This window comes from Sminthopsis crassicaudata, chromosome 1 (assembly GCF_048593235.1).
Source record: "Sminthopsis crassicaudata isolate SCR6 chromosome 1, ASM4859323v1, whole genome shotgun sequence".
In the NCBI taxonomy this organism is placed as follows: Eukaryota; Metazoa; Chordata; class Mammalia; order Dasyuromorphia; family Dasyuridae; genus Sminthopsis; species Sminthopsis crassicaudata.
Window position 1 is genome coordinate 134,152,429 of NC_133617.1, and position 17,733 is coordinate 134,170,161.

General features: G+C 34.7%; 1 protein-coding gene across 3 annotated transcripts in view; it reads right to left on the reverse strand.

The window, feature by feature from the left end:
* Nucleotides 1-554: 554 nt before the first annotated feature.
* Nucleotides 555-17,733, reverse strand: part of ZFPM2 (zinc finger protein, FOG family member 2) — a 541,649-nt gene continuing 524,470 nt past the window's right edge. For all 3 annotated transcript variants that reach the window (XM_074267155.1, XM_074267148.1, XM_074267166.1), the window contains 3 exons: nt 9,202-9,408; nt 5,746-5,970; nt 555-3,177 (listed from right to left, as the gene is read on the reverse strand). In XM_074267155.1, coding sequence (XP_074123256.1) covers nt 686-3,177; nt 5,746-5,970; nt 9,202-9,408 — 2,924 coding nt within the window. In that variant the 3' untranslated portion in view covers nt 555-685. The remainder of the gene's footprint in view (nt 3,178-5,745; nt 5,971-9,201; nt 9,409-17,733) is intronic.

Here is a 17,733-nt window from a genome sequence, read left to right on the forward strand (position 1 = left end):
AAAAAAATTGCCATCTTCATTTAACATACATGTTTAAGATTAAGAAAATGGACGGAAACATACCGCTACATACAAATGCAAAGCCTAATGACTAAGGGACTGTATCTGCTAAAATATAAAGTGCAAAACGGAGCCTGGTCATTTAAGAATTGAAATCTTAAGGCGAACTTTACAGCATGTGTATTGAAAATGTCCTTGCAAGTTATATTTTAGCATATACATATATCTGCAACAGCATATAAGAAAAAAATCAGGATACACAAGTGCTTTTGAAGCTATTTCTAAAATGCTTTTTTCTGTATTGTTTGTGACTATTTTCTTTAAAATCTACTATACAGTGCAAACCATATGTGCTACACAATAACTATACAATAACATTACAAATGACTTTAATATAAAGTTTTTAAATAAAAATAACATAACCACAGCTATGAATACTGCTGGTAAAATAAATTAATATTTTTGAAAATGGCACCAATAATACACTTTACTAATAGACTGTAATGAAATTACACCTTAAGTCTTCAACTCAGCCTTAATGAGTTATCTCCTGATTGCCCAGATAGCATTCAAGCAGCTTTGCTTGGACTGCATGGAACAAGATACTAAACACTGGTACCAAAGGTGACTGATGGGTTTGTTGGTTAGTGGTTTTTGCTTTTTTTTTTATTTTTTTATTTTTTTTTTATTTGACATGTTCTGCGGCATGTGACGAGCAATAAAACTTCTTGTGAGTGATAAAGTTTGAAAGGTTGTTGAACTGGATATCACACAGGCGGCAGTATTTTCCACTGGTTGGAGCCTGAGTGGAGCCATTCACACCTTTTGCTATACTAGACAACTGTTCCTCTGCAGAAGGAATTGCAGGAGACACATTTTCATTTGCAGCTAATGGATTCTCAGAGATCCAAGATGGAGACTTGTGTCCATCTTCATGCTGAGGATTCTGGGAAATGTTCTCTTGCTGTGGGTTTGTAGCAGGCCTTTCATCTTGTTTTAGGCCACCATTCACTATTACCATGCCTCTGTTTTTGGGTAACAATGGCAGAGACTCTTTCTTCTGGCCAGCACACCCATTTGAGGGGGCCTGGACTTTAGGTGATTCACTCTCTGCATTTGTGCTTTGATCTATGTCAGTGTTATGAATGACCAGAGAACCAGAAATATAATCGCTTGGCTTTATTCCATAATATGGAGAAAGCTGGTCTGCTCCTTTAGCTTTCTTTATTGCTCCAGGGTAAAGGCATTGTGGGAGAAACAAATGTTTGTTTTCTTCCTTTGTTGCAATAAGCTGAGCAGCTTCACTAAAGACTTTCAGTCCTTGAAGGGTTGCTAAGTGGGATGAAAATAAGTTTCCATTGGGAGAAGGCTGCTTCAAGTTTCCATTTTTCTCACATTTTATTATACTTCTTTCATAGCTGACATCAGGGCTATTCCGTTCACTTTCTGGATTTGGAAACACTTTGCCATCCAGTTGTCCGAGGTCATTACGCTGATGTGCAGTGACAGGGCAGAAATTCTGCTTATGGGCCAGGTAGTTCTCTACCTTATTGAAACTGATCTTGCAAACAGTGCACTCATGGTAATCCAACAGCCTTTTTGGAGATGTGGAGGTCCTCTCAGACTGAGATAAACACTTTTTGCTGAGATCAATGGGTACATCCATCTCCAAACAGGACACACTGGAATGAGTGGTGTCACACTTGGAAACCGGAACACATTTGTTGATCGAGAGAGATGTTTCCAGATGTTTTGAGACAATTCCAGGGAAGATGTCACACCTTGGGTGGTAGCATTCTCCCAGCCCTTCTGTGGATTCTTGAGTAGATGTACAAGGATTATTGAGGTTGGCTACTTCCAAGAAACGCTGCTGGACAAGTTGAGGCCTTGGTTCCTGTTCAGGGAGGCACATCTCATACATCTTCCTTCGTTTGCGGGTACGCATTGTTCTCTGCATAGCAGGCACTTTATTGGAAGCAGACCTCTTTAGGGGAGGATCATGGCGAGTTGCACAGTAATACTGCTTATGGACCATATAGGTTTCATGTCGACTGAAGGTGATATTGCAAGCATCACAGGTGGTCTTATTAGGATCACTTTCTCCTTCCACTAAAGAAATGTTGGAATTCTTTACATCAGCAGGTTTCCCATTAATTTTGTCATCACTACTACTGGAAGCCGATAGTTTTTTAGCCTGTGCGGGGAAGTCCTTGTCATGGCCCTTTGCACTTGGCCCAATTAAATCTAAGACTGTAGAGGAATTGATACAGGATGTTTGAAGGAGCTGATTCTCAGGATCAGAAGGATGAGGAGCTGTGTTAAGAAGGTTAATAGAGCTCTGACCATTGTTAGGGCTTACAGCCTCTGGCATCTTCTCAGAAACACTGGGGAATTCAGGAGACTTGGCCATCTGCTGCCATCGGCTGCTGCAATAATGCTTTTTGTGCACTAGGTAATTGTCCAGGTTATTGAATGTTATGTTGCACTCAAAACAAGTAGCCCCTTTGGGCATTAAAGGACTGTAGATGACAGGGGGATAACTGCTACTTCCATGCCTCAGCCTCCTATGTACCAGTTCAGACATCTTAGCCAAGATCTCTGAAGCCTGAGGAACCACTGTGATATCCTGGGGGAAAGCAAATTGAGATAGAAAAGGGCCCATAGGGAAAGAGGGACCAATGCCAGGCTGAACTGGAGATGAGGCAAGTCTTGGGCTGGAAGGTTCAGACTTGATCTTTGTATAGGAAAAGCTTTGTTTATTAGCTGAAGACTGTAGTTCTGGTCTCTGATTTGGGAGAAAAAGTTGATTCTTTTTCTCACACTTATCCAGCTCTGTGTCAGAGCTAGCATCTTTAGTCTGCATGGCCTTTTGGCTCTGTGGAAGTTCATTTCTAGTCAACAGCTCTGAGGTTGGCTGTATATTATCTTCATTTCCACTTGGGGAGTGTTCATTGTCACCTTCTCTTGGAAGTTTGTTGCTGGAAACGTGGATTTCTTGGTGCTGCAATAGCTCCCTTTGAGTCTGGAAGCCAAAGTGACAGTGGTTGCATCGGAAGGCAGCTTGAGTGAGATGGGAGAACAGGTGCTGGTGAAAATTGATCACGGAATCAGCAGTGTAGTTACAAATGGTGCATTTTAGGCTAGCACCAGGAGGGAGAAATTCTTCCATTTTCACACCTGTGAAGAAACAAAAAAAAGGAGATTGCTAAGAACAAAAAAAAAATTATTTTTGAAAGAACATGGTCTTTTCCAAGGAATTCAAGTGTTTAATTTATTAATAATTATTAATTATTAATTATTAAGTTAATAAATAAACAGCTGAACTGGCCAAGTTTAGCAATAAATATATATCCACTGTGATACCAAAGAAAGAGCAACAGGTTTGGAATTAGACTACTTGGGTTCAAATCTTAACTCTCATCATTTGCCACCAATGTGATCTAGGGCAAGTCACTTAACTTGTGTGGATCTTAGTTTCCTTAATTGTAGAATATGTGATTTTAGAAGAGAGAATCTCAAAGTCCAATATCCCCTTGAAATTTATGATCTGTCATAGTATCCTATATTTTAAAAATGCTTTTCTATTTTCAAAGTGCTTTTATATGTATTTTCTCTCATTGTTCTCATGATGATAGCATGGTTAGATATTATTCTAATTTAAGGGAGGAGAAAAACTAAACTCAGAGGGTTTAAATAACTAGACAGATATCACACAGCACACACAGAGCTTGAGTTGAAATCTAGGCTTCCCAATTCCTTATTCAGTGTTCATTCTGTTAGAATATGTTACTTATTAGGAGAAAACTACTTCTTTATATAAAAGTTGCAAATCAACTTTGCTTTATAATATAGAAGTATTTCTGAAAATGTATTCTTAAATTACATTAAAATATTTTAAAAGTGAAAGATATGCAATGAATGAATTCTAATGTGAACACTTTTGCAGAGCAAACCATCCTCCTATTTATCTTTTTTATAAATCCTCATTTTTTTTTCTTTTTTAGGGTAGCTTAAAACGAGATACACATCCATTAAGTAGAGTTTATTAAACACTGTTGTCCTTAATTTGCTAATATGATCTAAACTGTTATGTGTGATCTTCTTCACAGATTAGATTAAACACTAAATTATAAGAGATAAACCTCTTATTTTATAGGGATAACAGAGGCCCAAGGGGAGGAAATCTCTTACTCAGGCTAACAGATCTAAACCTTACGGAGGTAGGGTTTGTATGTAGTCATCCTTAATCCAACTCTCATACTCTGTATCATGCTGACTTTCTACCAAGAAAGGAAGGAATGACATAGCTGAAATTATAGAAACTTCCTCTTATTTCCCATACCAAAGAAAAGTTATCCTTAGCCAATATAGTAATTTTTCCCAGTCCTCCCCACATTGGAGAATTATTAAGTAGCACATATGGTGCCCCCAGTAATGTTCAACCAGATTTGTGGTTCCCCACGCTCACCATCTGGGAAGGCCAACTTTCCCTGAACCCTCTATTTTACCAGATGAATAAACTCAGATTATGTGAGAGACCAAGGTGAGTGGAAAGCAACTGAGCTGCTTCTACAACCACAACACTCATAAATTTCCCCTTAGCTATGTGGGTGAGGTGGCTTAAGGAAGGATCCTTCTATCCTCAGAGACTCCTTGACAGATACATAAAGATTATTTTAGAAGAGGTGCCCTATTGACTTTGGAGACATTCCTAGAAATGCAGTGATCTCTGATGATGTTTCTGCCATACTTGAGAAAAAAGATGTATATATCTATATTTAAGTGGAATCTTTGTAGCAAATCTTTTTGAAAGAGTGATTGTTGATAGGAAAGAAAAAGAAATATTTGGGTTTTAAAAAAGGTTTACCATGGAACTCTAAAGAAAATAGAGTCTCCTATTGCATATATATTCTAAGAAAATGTTTACCTGTCAAAGTAAAAAGACAATGAAGTTTAAAACACTAATGATAGCTAAGTGAATCAGCAAAGCTTTGGGCTTGTAGTAAGGAAGACCTGGATTCTAATCCTGCTTTGGATACTTATTAGCTGTTAAATGCTGGACGAGTTACTTAACCTCTCTGGGCATCCATAAAACGAAAGGGTCCACTCAATGACCTCTTTATAGCTCAAAATCTATTACCTATGACCACAATTGTCACAGTTGAAATGTTAATAATTCAACTGTTGGTAGATGTCTAAGAAGCCAATTGTCCAAATTAAGATAGGTAAAAAAAATTTGAAAAGATAATAATTACTTTTGCTTTTCTTATGAGCCTAGTTTTAGTAGAATTAAGAAGTGATGGGTTTAACTTCCATGATTAAATGTAGGCTGAATCTGCTAAGTAAACTACAGCTTTCAAAGATTGACAGACACAGGAAATAAATGAATGAACTTAGATCAGCATTAGGTAAATTCTACTATAAGGACCACTCCAGATTGTCCTTGAAGATAATTACATTTCACCTAAATACAAGAGTCTCCCAAAATGGAAAGTCTCTTCACTAATGGATATTTTGGCAAGATTTGAAGGCAGGTTTTCCTGATCCCAGTCTCCGATACTGTACCTACCATATCAACCTGCCTATTCAATTCATACATCAGGAAAAATAGGTCTAGTCTAGGCACAAACCTGGGGTAGAAAGTTTATTCAATGAGGATAAGACATTAAGGCCCTCAAGGTGCCCTAAAAAGAAAACTGACCTAGAAGAACCATATTAGAGGAACAGAAGAAAAGAGAAACTTACCACTATGGGAATTTAGGTGCATTTCCAGGGCTCGGGCATTGGAAAAGCTTTTGGTGCATTGTGGAAAGGGGCAAGCACTGGATATCTGGTGAGGAGCATCCTCATTCTCTTCTGTGATTGGAGGCCCATCTCTTTGCCTCCCACTGCAGTAGTACATGAGATGTGCTTGCAAATTCCGCTCACTTCGATACCATATGCCGCAGGACTTACAAGGAAATATGTCCTCTGAAAAAAGAAATAAAGGTACATATCAGCTGCAGCACTTTTGAAGCCAGTGATGAGCAAAGCATCTCTTAGATTTCTTGTTCTCAGGCTTCTAAGATCCAAACCAGCAAAATGACCAGAGTTGAATAGCAAATCTGAATGCGGTACCATAGAAAAACAAATCAATGAACATCTATTGAATACCTCCAATAAGCTGATCATTTTTCTAGATGCTTTGTAAGAAATTAGGTTAAAGACAATTCATGTCCTCAAGGAGTTTATACAACACAATAGGTATATGGTAGATAAAGTGCTGGACTTGAAATCAGGAAGACCTCAATTCAAATCCATCTTCAGATACTTCTTAGATGAGTGACCCTGGGCAAGTCACTTAACCTGTTTGCTTCAATTTCCTCAACTGTAAAATTGCGATACCTCTCAGAATTGTTGTGAAGATAAAATGAAATAATATTTGGAAAGCATTTGGTAAATAATGTGGCATATAGTAGGGACTATATAAGTGCTAGCTATTGTTATTATCAATTATTATGAAAATAATTTATACAGATAATTATTATGTATAACATTGCTTATATAATATATTTTAAGAAAGACAGTATGGCATGGTGAATAGAAAGGTGACCCTGAGGCCAGGACAATGTGGGCTGCAGATTTGTCTCTTACAGATATAATGCTCATATGATCTAGTAAAAATCATTTAATTTCACAATGCCTTAGGCAACTCCTTACAACTATAAGTTACAGAAAATCTTCCATTGTTATTTATAGAAGAGGCTGTGAAAATTTTCTGTACTAGTGAAATCATTGGTCTTATTTTTAAAATTACGCTTATATATTTATATATAATTTATACACATACATTGATATAATTGCATTCTGAATATGTATATATACATATATATGTATATATATTTCTATAATCAGGGTGGAAAGATTTACATAATTTCATCAATGTGGGGAATTTTCAGTCAGAAACTCTCTCTACTACAGTAGACTGACTACTGGCAAACTCCTTTGTTACTAAGAATCAGAATTGCCTGGGATAACTAAAAGATTAAATGTCATTCATTAATCAAACAAAGTCATTTGCTTATTTTGATTTTTAAGAATCAAATGACTGTGTGTTTCAGAAGAAAGAATGGCAAAGGACTTCTTTAAAAAAAAAAAAAAATCTCAATTTTAAACATGTATAATCCCCACTGCCCCAAACCTTAGCATTTCCATTTACCCAGAATATGCATGCATGCACCAGAAGAAAGAAAGAGAGACAGAAAGAGACAGAGACCAACAGAGATAAAGACAGAGAAAGATAGAGAGATAGAGAGACAGGAAGACACACAGAGACAGAGAGACAGGGAGAAATTCAAAGAGAGACAAAGTGTATTGTGTAATTGTATAAAAAACCATGACTGTCCATTACCTGCTTTAAAAAATACATACAATCTATATATACATATATGTGTACATGGAATGCATAGAAAATGCACACACACATATAATAAATTCCACGTTACTTTCAAAACTGTCCTGTTTTGCTGACAAAATTTTCACTACAATCTTTTGCTGACAGAACTTTCTTAATCAGCATATATTAAGTGCATGCCATTTAAGATGCTAGGGATATAAATTCAAAAGAAAGATAAGGAATACATATAATAAAAGCAAAGGATTCTGAGAAGAGATCCCTTAAAGTGTTTCTTAAGCTCTTGAGAGCAGTGGGGCTTTCAGGAGGTATAGGTGAGAAGGAAAGGCATTCTGGGTAGTGGGAAGAATCTTTGTAAAAGCACAAAAGTGAAAAATGCAATGCTTTATTTGGGAAATGTTCTGTAAGCCATTTTGGCTGAAGTATCAAGTGCATGATGAGATTGGAAAGAAAACTTAAAAAAAAAAAGAGCCAGACTGTCAAAACAGAGAAGTATGTAATTTATCACATAGGCAATAAGGAGAGTATTAGAGAGAGAGAGAGAGAGAGAGAGAGAGAGAGAGAGAGAGAGAGAGAGAGAGAGAGAGAGAGAGAGAGAGAGAGAGAGAGAGAGAGAGAGAGAGAGAGAGAGAGAGAGAGAGAGAGAGAGAGAGAGAGAGAGAGAGAGAGAGGAGAGGAGGAGAAAGTGAAGTAAAATGGGAACTGACATGGTATTATTATATAATGTTGTTTTATCTCCACTTACACTGATAGCCAATATAATTATGACTAAAATAAGGGTGTTTATTATATGAAATAATATTGATGATTATTTATATAGCATTTTCAGATTTTTATAAGAGTTTTACAAATATTATCAATGAGGCAGGATTTGAATTGAAATCTTCCTTATTCTAGGCCCAGAACTCTACCATAGATACCATGAGGTTCTTTTTATCATAATATACATATAAAAATCATATCATTTTTCTCATATTTTCTCAGATATACATATAAAAATTATGTCAGAAAACAATTAACTTATAAGAACAGAGAATTTTTGAGAAAATTTTCTTTCTAGAGATATTTTTTCATATAAAAATAAAATTATATATTAATCAAACATTAAATTAAGAAACTTTTTAGATATCAAAATTATCTGAATTTTCTTTCTTTTGCTCAAAACTTTTTCAAGTCCATTTCCTTTTATGGGTCTTTCTAGACCTTCCCATTCTTTATCAATGCTGTCACTATATTTGAAGTCTCAAAGTGATCTGTGGTCAAATCAATCTTATTTAAAGGGCCCACTATTCTGTTAAGTAGACTTGTAAAATATCCAAACAATTCACTGTGTCAGTGTTTCATGTGCCACTCAGGAGTTGACATATTCACTGGAAGAATTTTATTTCACTTTCTCCTTCTCTCCTCTCTCCTCTCTCTCCTCTTCCTCTCTCTCTCTCTCTCTCTCTCTCTCTCTCTCTCTCTCTCTCTCTCTTTTCTCTGTCACTCTCTCCCTTTCCCCCTCTGATGCTCTCACCCACTCTTCCTCCTTTCTTTTCTTCCTTCCTTCCTTCCTTCCTTCCTTCCTTCCTTCCTTCCTTCCTTCCTTCCTTCCTTCCTTCCTTCCTTCCTTCCTTCCTTCCTTCCTTCCTTCCTTCCTTCCAAAGAACCACTTCAGACATGACCAAAATACAGGCAAAGCCAGAAGAAAGAATACATGTAGTCCATAATAACCTAGGATCCTATGAATTCCCAGAGCCTGATAGTGAGTTGGGCATACCTCGACTATACCCCATAGAATGAATAAAGCTGTGATCTTCAGCACTTACTATTGACAATAGCTGTAGGCAAAATAGATGCCATGGCAGCTTGTTGAGGGAGCAGTTGAATTGAATCCAGCAGCCGTGCAGGATACATCCCTTCTGTGAGTGTCATCTGACTGGCAGCTTGTAGCCTTGAGTCAAAATCTACCACAAAGGCAATTAGCTCCTCACCCTCAGAGATGGCCTTCGTAGTAGTGCACCAAAGCTGACCCCCTATTAAGAAGAAAAGAAAGAGAAAAATTAATTGACAATGGAATTTTCAAGCTTGTTGTAAAGTAGATTAATGTCAACAGCATCTTCTTATGTATCTCATGTCAGTTTAGGGGTGGAGTGCTTAATCAAGATAGCTGGCCATCCTTACCCTTCCCTTGGAATGGGAGGGGTACTTCTTTCCTGGATTAGATGAGATGTCCATCCATAATAACTGACAGTAAAAGAGGTCAAGGATAGATAATTAATACCTGAGGTATCTCTATCAAATGTTTGCCCTCTGTTCTTAGATCTCATCTAAATCATCAACTTATTATAGCTTTGTTGTTCACAGGAAAGAAAAAAGAATTTACAATAGGTTTAGCCTAAATATAATCTTTGCCCAAACATACATACACATATATTTCCAAAACACACATCATTATATATATATATATATACATATATATATACACACACACACACATAATGTATACATATGCTACACAATACATATATGCCTGCATATATATATGTGTGTGTGTGTATATACTTAATATGTATATATGCACACACTCATGCATACACATATATATATTCTGATGACCCTTTCCCCAACACTTTTGCTTTAGTGGCTGAAAGTAAGAAGATCATATGCATTATAATTTTGCTCTCCATCCTCTCAAAGAAGATTATTAGATTTAAAAATTTTTATTGATACATTTTATTCCACATTTTAATCCTCCATTTTAACAAAAAAAATAAGCAAAAATGCTCAATAAAATGACTGCAGATGACAACACATCATGATATCCAAGGCTCATAGGTTTATATCTGAAAAAGACCTTACAACTCATTAGTCCAATTCCCTCATAAAAGGTTGGGCATCTATAGTATCCAAAGCAAAATATTTTCATTAGCTGCTTTCAAATGAATGCATTAATTTTAGAAAAAAATTACTGACTGATTTTACGTTATTAATTAAACAAATATTGTATAAACATATATATTCTTACATATACCATAGCTAATAGTAATTCACATTTATTTAGTGACAAGTTTTCTTAAGCATTTTTCTTGTTTTCTGATTTATAGTACAGAGATTCTTATCTAGTGCTGCAGGAGGAGGGGAAGAGGTTGTATTTATTTAGGAATTTTTATTTCTATTTTTAGTTCTGTGTTTTTTCCCCTCCCTTTCCCTTCCCCCACTCATTGAAATGGAATATGATACTTACTATCCATGTAAAATTATGTAAAACATTTTCACATCTAGCCAAGTTTTCTAAAAAAGCACAAAAAATAATTTTCATATATACATTCTGAGTCCATTAGTTCTCTATCTGGTAGACAGCAAATTTCATTAGGAGTTCATTGGATTTATCATCTTTATAGTATTCTATGTATTCTGTTCTCTTAGTTCTGCTCAATTCACTTAGCATCAATTCATGTAAATCTTCCTAGATTTGTCTGAATCTCTTTTAGCATTTGTTATAGTAAAATAGGATCCCATCACATTCATAGGTAGCCCTTTTCTAATTGATAAGTATTCCTTGCTTTTAATTTTTTTTTTTTTTTTTTTTTTTTTTTTTTGCTATCACAAACAGAGCTGCCATAAATCTTTTTGTACACAGGGTCCTTTTTCTTTTTGGGGCTACAAAGCTAGTAGCAGTATCACTGGGCCAAAGAGTATAAACAGTTTTATATCCCTTTGGATATAGTTTTGAATTTTTCTTCAGAATGGTTAGAACTGTATATATTCCACCAACAGTGCATTAAGGTTTTGTCATTTTTCTTTTCTATCATTGCAGTCAATCTGTTGTGTATGAGAAGGATTCTCAGAGACATTTTAATTTATGTTTCTCTAATTATTAGTGATTTTCTGCTTTTTTGCTTTCACATGAGCATTGACAGTTTGGGTTTCTTCTGAAAATTGCCATTGCATATCTTTTGTTATTGTTATTGGGACCATTCAGTGATATCTTACTCTTTGCGATTCCATTTAAGTTTTTATTAATAAAGATACTAGAATGATTTTCCATTTTCTTCCCAGCTTATTTTGTAGATGAGGAACAAAGGCAAATTGAGTTTGCACAGTATAACAGAGCTATTAAATATCTGAGGCTAAATTTGTACTCAGGAAGATAAGTCTTCCTGATTTCAAATGTGGCACTCTATCCACTGTATCACCTAGATGACTGTTATAACCTTTGACCATTTATTAATTTGATAATGGCTTTTACTTTTATAAATTTAGCTCAGGTCCTCATATATAGATTGATACATAGATATATAGATATATAGATATAGATACAGATAGATACACATAAGCCTAAATATCCATACATGTGTATATAAATACATATAAAAGAAATGAGACTTTTATCAAAGAAACTATAAAGATTTCCCCTCCCCAGTATTCCTATTTTTCTAAATTTGGCTTCATTGGCTTTATGCAAAAACTTTTTAATTTTATGTAATCATAATTATACATTTTATCTCCCATGAAATTCTCTATCTCTTATTTGGTCATAAATTCTTCCCCTCTTTATAAATCTAATAGCCAATTTCATCCCATGCTCTGATTTATTTACATTTAAAATCTTGTACCCATTTTGAGCTTAATTTTGCATATATTTTGAGTTGTTGTTCTATGCCTGGTTTTTACCAGACTACTTTCCAGTTTTCTCAGACACTTTTGTCAAAAAATGTGTTCTTGCCCACAAAGCTGGGATCTTTGAGTTATTATGATTATTTATTTCTGTATATTGTATTCCTGGTCTATTAAATTGATTAACCACTCATTCTTATATAATACCAACTTATTTTCATTATTACTAGTTGAAATGAGGTACTGCTAGTCCCCCTTCCTTCACTTGTAAAAAAATTGATTCCTTTGATATTTTTGACCTGATACTCACCTATTTTCTTTCATATAGTGAGCCATTTCTCACTTTGCATTGACTTCATTTCCCATCTTTCCTCTGTCCTCTTCTACTCATATTCTGCCTCCCCACTATCTTCACTCCTTCCTAGGGCCTCCCCCATTAAAATGGAAACTCCTGGAGGGTCAGGATTATTTTTATTTTCTTTTTGTATCTCCAGGTCTTCATAAAGTGCCTGGCACACTGTAAGTACTTAGTAAATGTTTGCTCTTTGGTTGATTGGTCCTTGCAATCACTGGATAGAGTAGGTAATACAGATATTAACATTTCTATTTTATTATATGAGGATACTGAAGCTCAGAAAAGTTGTGATTTATGGATTAATTTTTATAACACAAAGATACCCCTCCATATACACAATTCAAACAAACCACAAAGCTAATTTCTGTTATTCTCATAAGGAAGTTTCATTCTCTCTGTGTTCACTACCAACTTTTGCTGACTGATCTTTCTTATATAATATTCCTTATAACATGATGACTGCTTTATCTTAGCTTCCTCTGACAGAACTTCCTGAAAAGAAGATATGCCAAAGATCTGTTTCAAAAAGGCTTATTTAAATAAAGGTTTGTTTAAAGGAAAAGAACTCTTTCTTCCAATGGTAGAAAAAAATACACTGTGGCTCTGTGCTTATTATTATTTTTTTTAATCTACACTTTCAGACCAAGACATATATCTAATATACTTAGGTATGAAATATGCTACATACTTTATCTGTTATATATCTTGTTTTCCCTTATGGTATACATATAGCAAGACTCATCAAACAAGCAGAAATGATATGCATTTGGATGTAACATTTCTTTGTTTATCTCTCAGAATTACTATCTACCTTTTCATTTATATGTTATTTTCATTCCTGCTCCCACTCCCACCCAAAAAAGATACTATAGTTATAAAATAACTTGTTGCAAAAATTTGATAGAAGAGATAATGAGAGTGTATGAATTGCCACAGCTCAATATGTAAGAATTCAAATATCATTTTAGAAAAAAAATCTTGGACAATTAATTGAGGTTATTAGCTTTTAAAAATAAGAAAAAATAGCATCAATTACAATATTTAAGTAAAAATATAAAGTTTATATTGTAGACCTCAATGAGATATAAAAATTTTAAAGGAAAACACATACATGCTAAAACACACATCTGCACACTTAAATATGCATGTACAAATCCAGACGTGAACTTTGTCAGCACTTAGAATCATTCAGATCTGGGAAGGAACTCTGGAAATGATAGAGGCTATCTTCTCATTACAGATTTATGTTATACGTGGAGGGCAACAGTTAGTTAACCAAAAACCTAACAGTATAATAAGACTCATGTGAGGGCAGAGTTCTTTGTTTCAAAGAATAGAAGCTTTATTATAGCATTTCCTTAAAGCACAAGATTCAAGTGTAAATTGTTATATTACAGATCATAGCATGCTTCTCTAGAACTTCCCAAGCTATTTATCTGTACCTAATTTGTGTATCTCTCTGATGCTGCATTGTGATTTAAACTTCTTCTGCTTAGATAGAGATGGTATAATCACTTGTGTCTTGTCTTTCCTCTGGCTACACAGAAAAAAAGAATGTGAGAGGCACACAAAGCTGGGATCTTTGAATCCAGAAAACTTGAATCTGGATCCCAACTTGGGTGCCACTAAGTTATGTGACCGTAGGCAAGTACAATAGTTTCTGAGCCTCATTTTCCTGATTTCTAAAATGGGGACAATTCCTATGGGATCATCATTAACCATTTATTTTGCAAATCTTCAAAACCATGTAAGTACCACCATGTTATAAGTATCAGTGATTGTTAGGAGAAAAGGAGAAGCTGCAGAATTCATGTTTGCTCAGCATTATAATATATTCCTGTGAAAATGCTGAATTTTTAGCTACAATCTTCATATCAAAAAGCAGTGTGGTGTAAACAAGCATGTAGGGTTTGGGACAAACAGAAACTTGCATTCAAATTTTACCTCAGTTATTCATGAGCTATGTGAATTAGGGATTACCTGAACTTCCTGATCCATAAATAGAGAAAGTAAAATCTGCATCATCACCTCAAAAGTCTGGAGAGAAGAAAGTGCTTAGCAAATTTAAAAAACACTATAGAAATATGATTTACTATTGTACTCAGATTAAATTTTACTCTCTTTTTGAACAGGTGTTGAAATGCTTTGAAGTCTGAGTCCTGAGTAGGAGATATTGATTTGAGATAAGATGTCCTATGCTGGCAAGTCTAGATAGAAGGAATGAATCAAACATGTTCAATAGTTGGAATGGGGTAAATAGGAATAGATTTAAAGCTTTGTTTCCTTTAAAGGCATTTTGCTAGTCTTTACTTGTGGTATATCAATACATGTGGGATTAGTTGCCATTATTCTAATCTAATGGTTCTGGACACAATATATATAATATAATATCGTTACTGTTCTACTACTACCTTAAAATTCAGATGAAGTAATTTTTTTAAAAATTATATATCCTTCACTCAGCCTCAATCAAAAACAAAGTAAAACAAAACACTGTGATAAAAGTCAAAAGATATAACTTCTAGTCATGATTCTGCCATTATATAATTGTGTGATTTTTGGCAAAACAGCTTTTCTGAAGGGTTGAACACCAGTCTTATACTTCAAAAAATATCAAACAAAGAGAAGAGGGACTAGCTTCTTTAGAAATATTTGTAGTAGCTCTTTTATAGTGACAAAAGAACTAAACTAATGGAGTGTTGATAAATTGGAGAATGGCTAAACAAATTATGGTATAGGAATGTGAATGAATACTACTTTTTGTAAAAAAAAAAAAAAAAAATATGAAGGTAATGGTTTCAGAGAAATCTGAGAATCTGTATGAACTGAATCAGAAGTGGACAGAGCCAGGGCAACAATCAATAATATAACAACATTTCAAAAGCAATTTTAAAATACTCAAAGGCTCTCTGTTTATTCTAATGGTCAACATGATTCCAAAGGACTAATGAGGAATAATACTCTTTACAAAAAGGGGATGAATTCAATTAATAGAAGAGAAAACTAAGGCAAATAGAGTTAATTGACTTGCTCAAGGTCAGCTAGTAATATGTCTCAGGCCAGATTTGAACTCAGAAAGAGGAATCTCCCTGACTACAGACTCAAGACTCCACTGTGTCACCTAGATGTTTTAAACTTTGCTTATCTAAACTCTAAAACAATTAATAAAAAGCACAACTTAAACTCTAAAAATGAAAGGGGGGGCAACTCATTTGAGGTAACTATACTACCGCATGGAAGGAACTACATGTTAAGCTTCCAACATGGACAATAATAACATATTATTGATAGAAATAAAATATATACTATCATTAGTTAGTTGTAGTATTCATATTCAATACTTTCATCAAAGAGTCCAGACTAATTCACAGAAGACAATCAAGAATTATTATCTGAAACCAGTGATTTGCTTCCTCTATTTCCTGGATTTTAGTGAAGATGATAATCATAGTCAAATGGATAAAACGGATCTTAGATTTATGGTTGGAGGCACCAAAGTGATCAGTAAATCCAACCCCCTGTTTTACAGATGGAACAGAGGCTAGGAGAAAAGAGATGATGGGTCCAGTGTTATGTAACCAATAAATAGATCAAGAGCTCAAATAATCTTTTAAGAAGAAGGGACCCATGGATAATTTTCAGATTGTATCTATCATAATTCTGGATTTCATGCTGCCATAAACTTTTCTTAGTCCTTTATTGGTTTAGTGTTTAATTACACATAAGTAAGTTACTAGTTAGGGATGATCAATACTATTGAATCCCAGAACATTGTGGACGTGGAATAATATCATATTGTGCAAACTAGAGCAGAAAAATTACATTCCTTCTGCCTTGGCATGAATCCTTTATCAAATGACATCAGGCACTGAGGCAGCTATCTGATACTTTCATAGCTTCCACCAAATGGAAAGGTTATTTTAGGATTCTCTCTTTGTCTGTCTCTTATGCTGCAAACACAGCCACTCATTTTTGCTTCCCATCACTACCCCCACAAAGTAAAGGACAAGCAGTTTCAAGGTTTCATAGAAAAGCAGTAACTACTAAGGCCTTGATGTTCATGGAAAAAAAGAAAGACAAAACTATGGACTTGCTGTTCTTAGTAATGTTTATGATCAAGATTCTTGCACAAAATCTGGTTCCTAACAGGAAACTGATAAATTTTATTATAATTGCTGTCAAAACTGCAGTGAAGTATACTGTAAGTTTCGATAATAAAGAAAAGAGTCACAGTTCAAACTTGATTACATTTTGGAAATTCACGCTCCTCTTACAAGAAATCGGTGGCCTCAAATATCTGCCTCTCCTGCCAAATTTTTCACTTGCACTTTTTATTATTTATGAAATCAGTGTCTGCGTAATGTCATGCAGACCTCTGCTGATAAACTCTAATTAAGATTAAGACAAGCTTTTTGGAAAGGATCCCATCATTAGCAAACATGATAAACACAAAAATACTCCCTACTTGTCAACCAGGAGCAATTCAGTAACCTAACAGTATTATCTGTTGCTAGGCTACAGAGCTGACAAAGCTTCAATTATATTGTACGGCCATACCTATAGAGTCCGGTATAAGCAAAATGTATTTAATATAAAAGCATTTAACTTCATCCATGCTATCTGCAATTCACAGTTTCACACAATGGTAAAAATCAGGTTAATAATTACATAGCATGTTGCTCCCTCCAAAAAAAAAAAAAAAAAAAAAAAAAAAAATCCTTGCGATGTGTTGTTTGTACATTTTTTTTCTAATTTATCTGTGATTGATAGACTTTACTTTGTAAAAATAAGAAAATGCAAGAAATATGAAGCTGTAAACCTAGAGCACAACTACATTCCAGTTCATCAAGATAGGGTGCCAAGCTTAGCATAAAAATATATAGCAAATTGAACCAATTAAATCACATTTAGATTCTGTATTACTCTGCTTCAATATGCAGAAGGGCAGGGAGCCTCAAGAAGATAGATATGGATACTAGTATAAAACTTTATTTTATGTAAGAAATGCATCCAGGAATATAAGAATATGGGTGATTTGAAGTAAATGAATTCATTTTCTCACTCCATAAAAATGAAGTTTATTTTTGGATTTTTTTCCCCTTTGGCTAAATAATTGCAACTTGTTCTTGTGGATTTTCTAAAAGTAAATTTTAAGTTGAGTTTTGTAACTTTTGGTGGATGTGTTAAGCTGTGAAGTAGAATGATTTATCTGGCTTTTCTTTTTAAGACCTGATTCTGGAAAAGGAAAAAGAAAAAAAATCAATAAGCTGTCCAGGAAACCAGATATTTGCCAGGAAAACCCAAAAAGTTGCATGTGTTACAAGTAACACAAGTCTACCATATGGACTCTTTTTCCTTGTTTGTTTTACCTCCCAAATCTACAAAA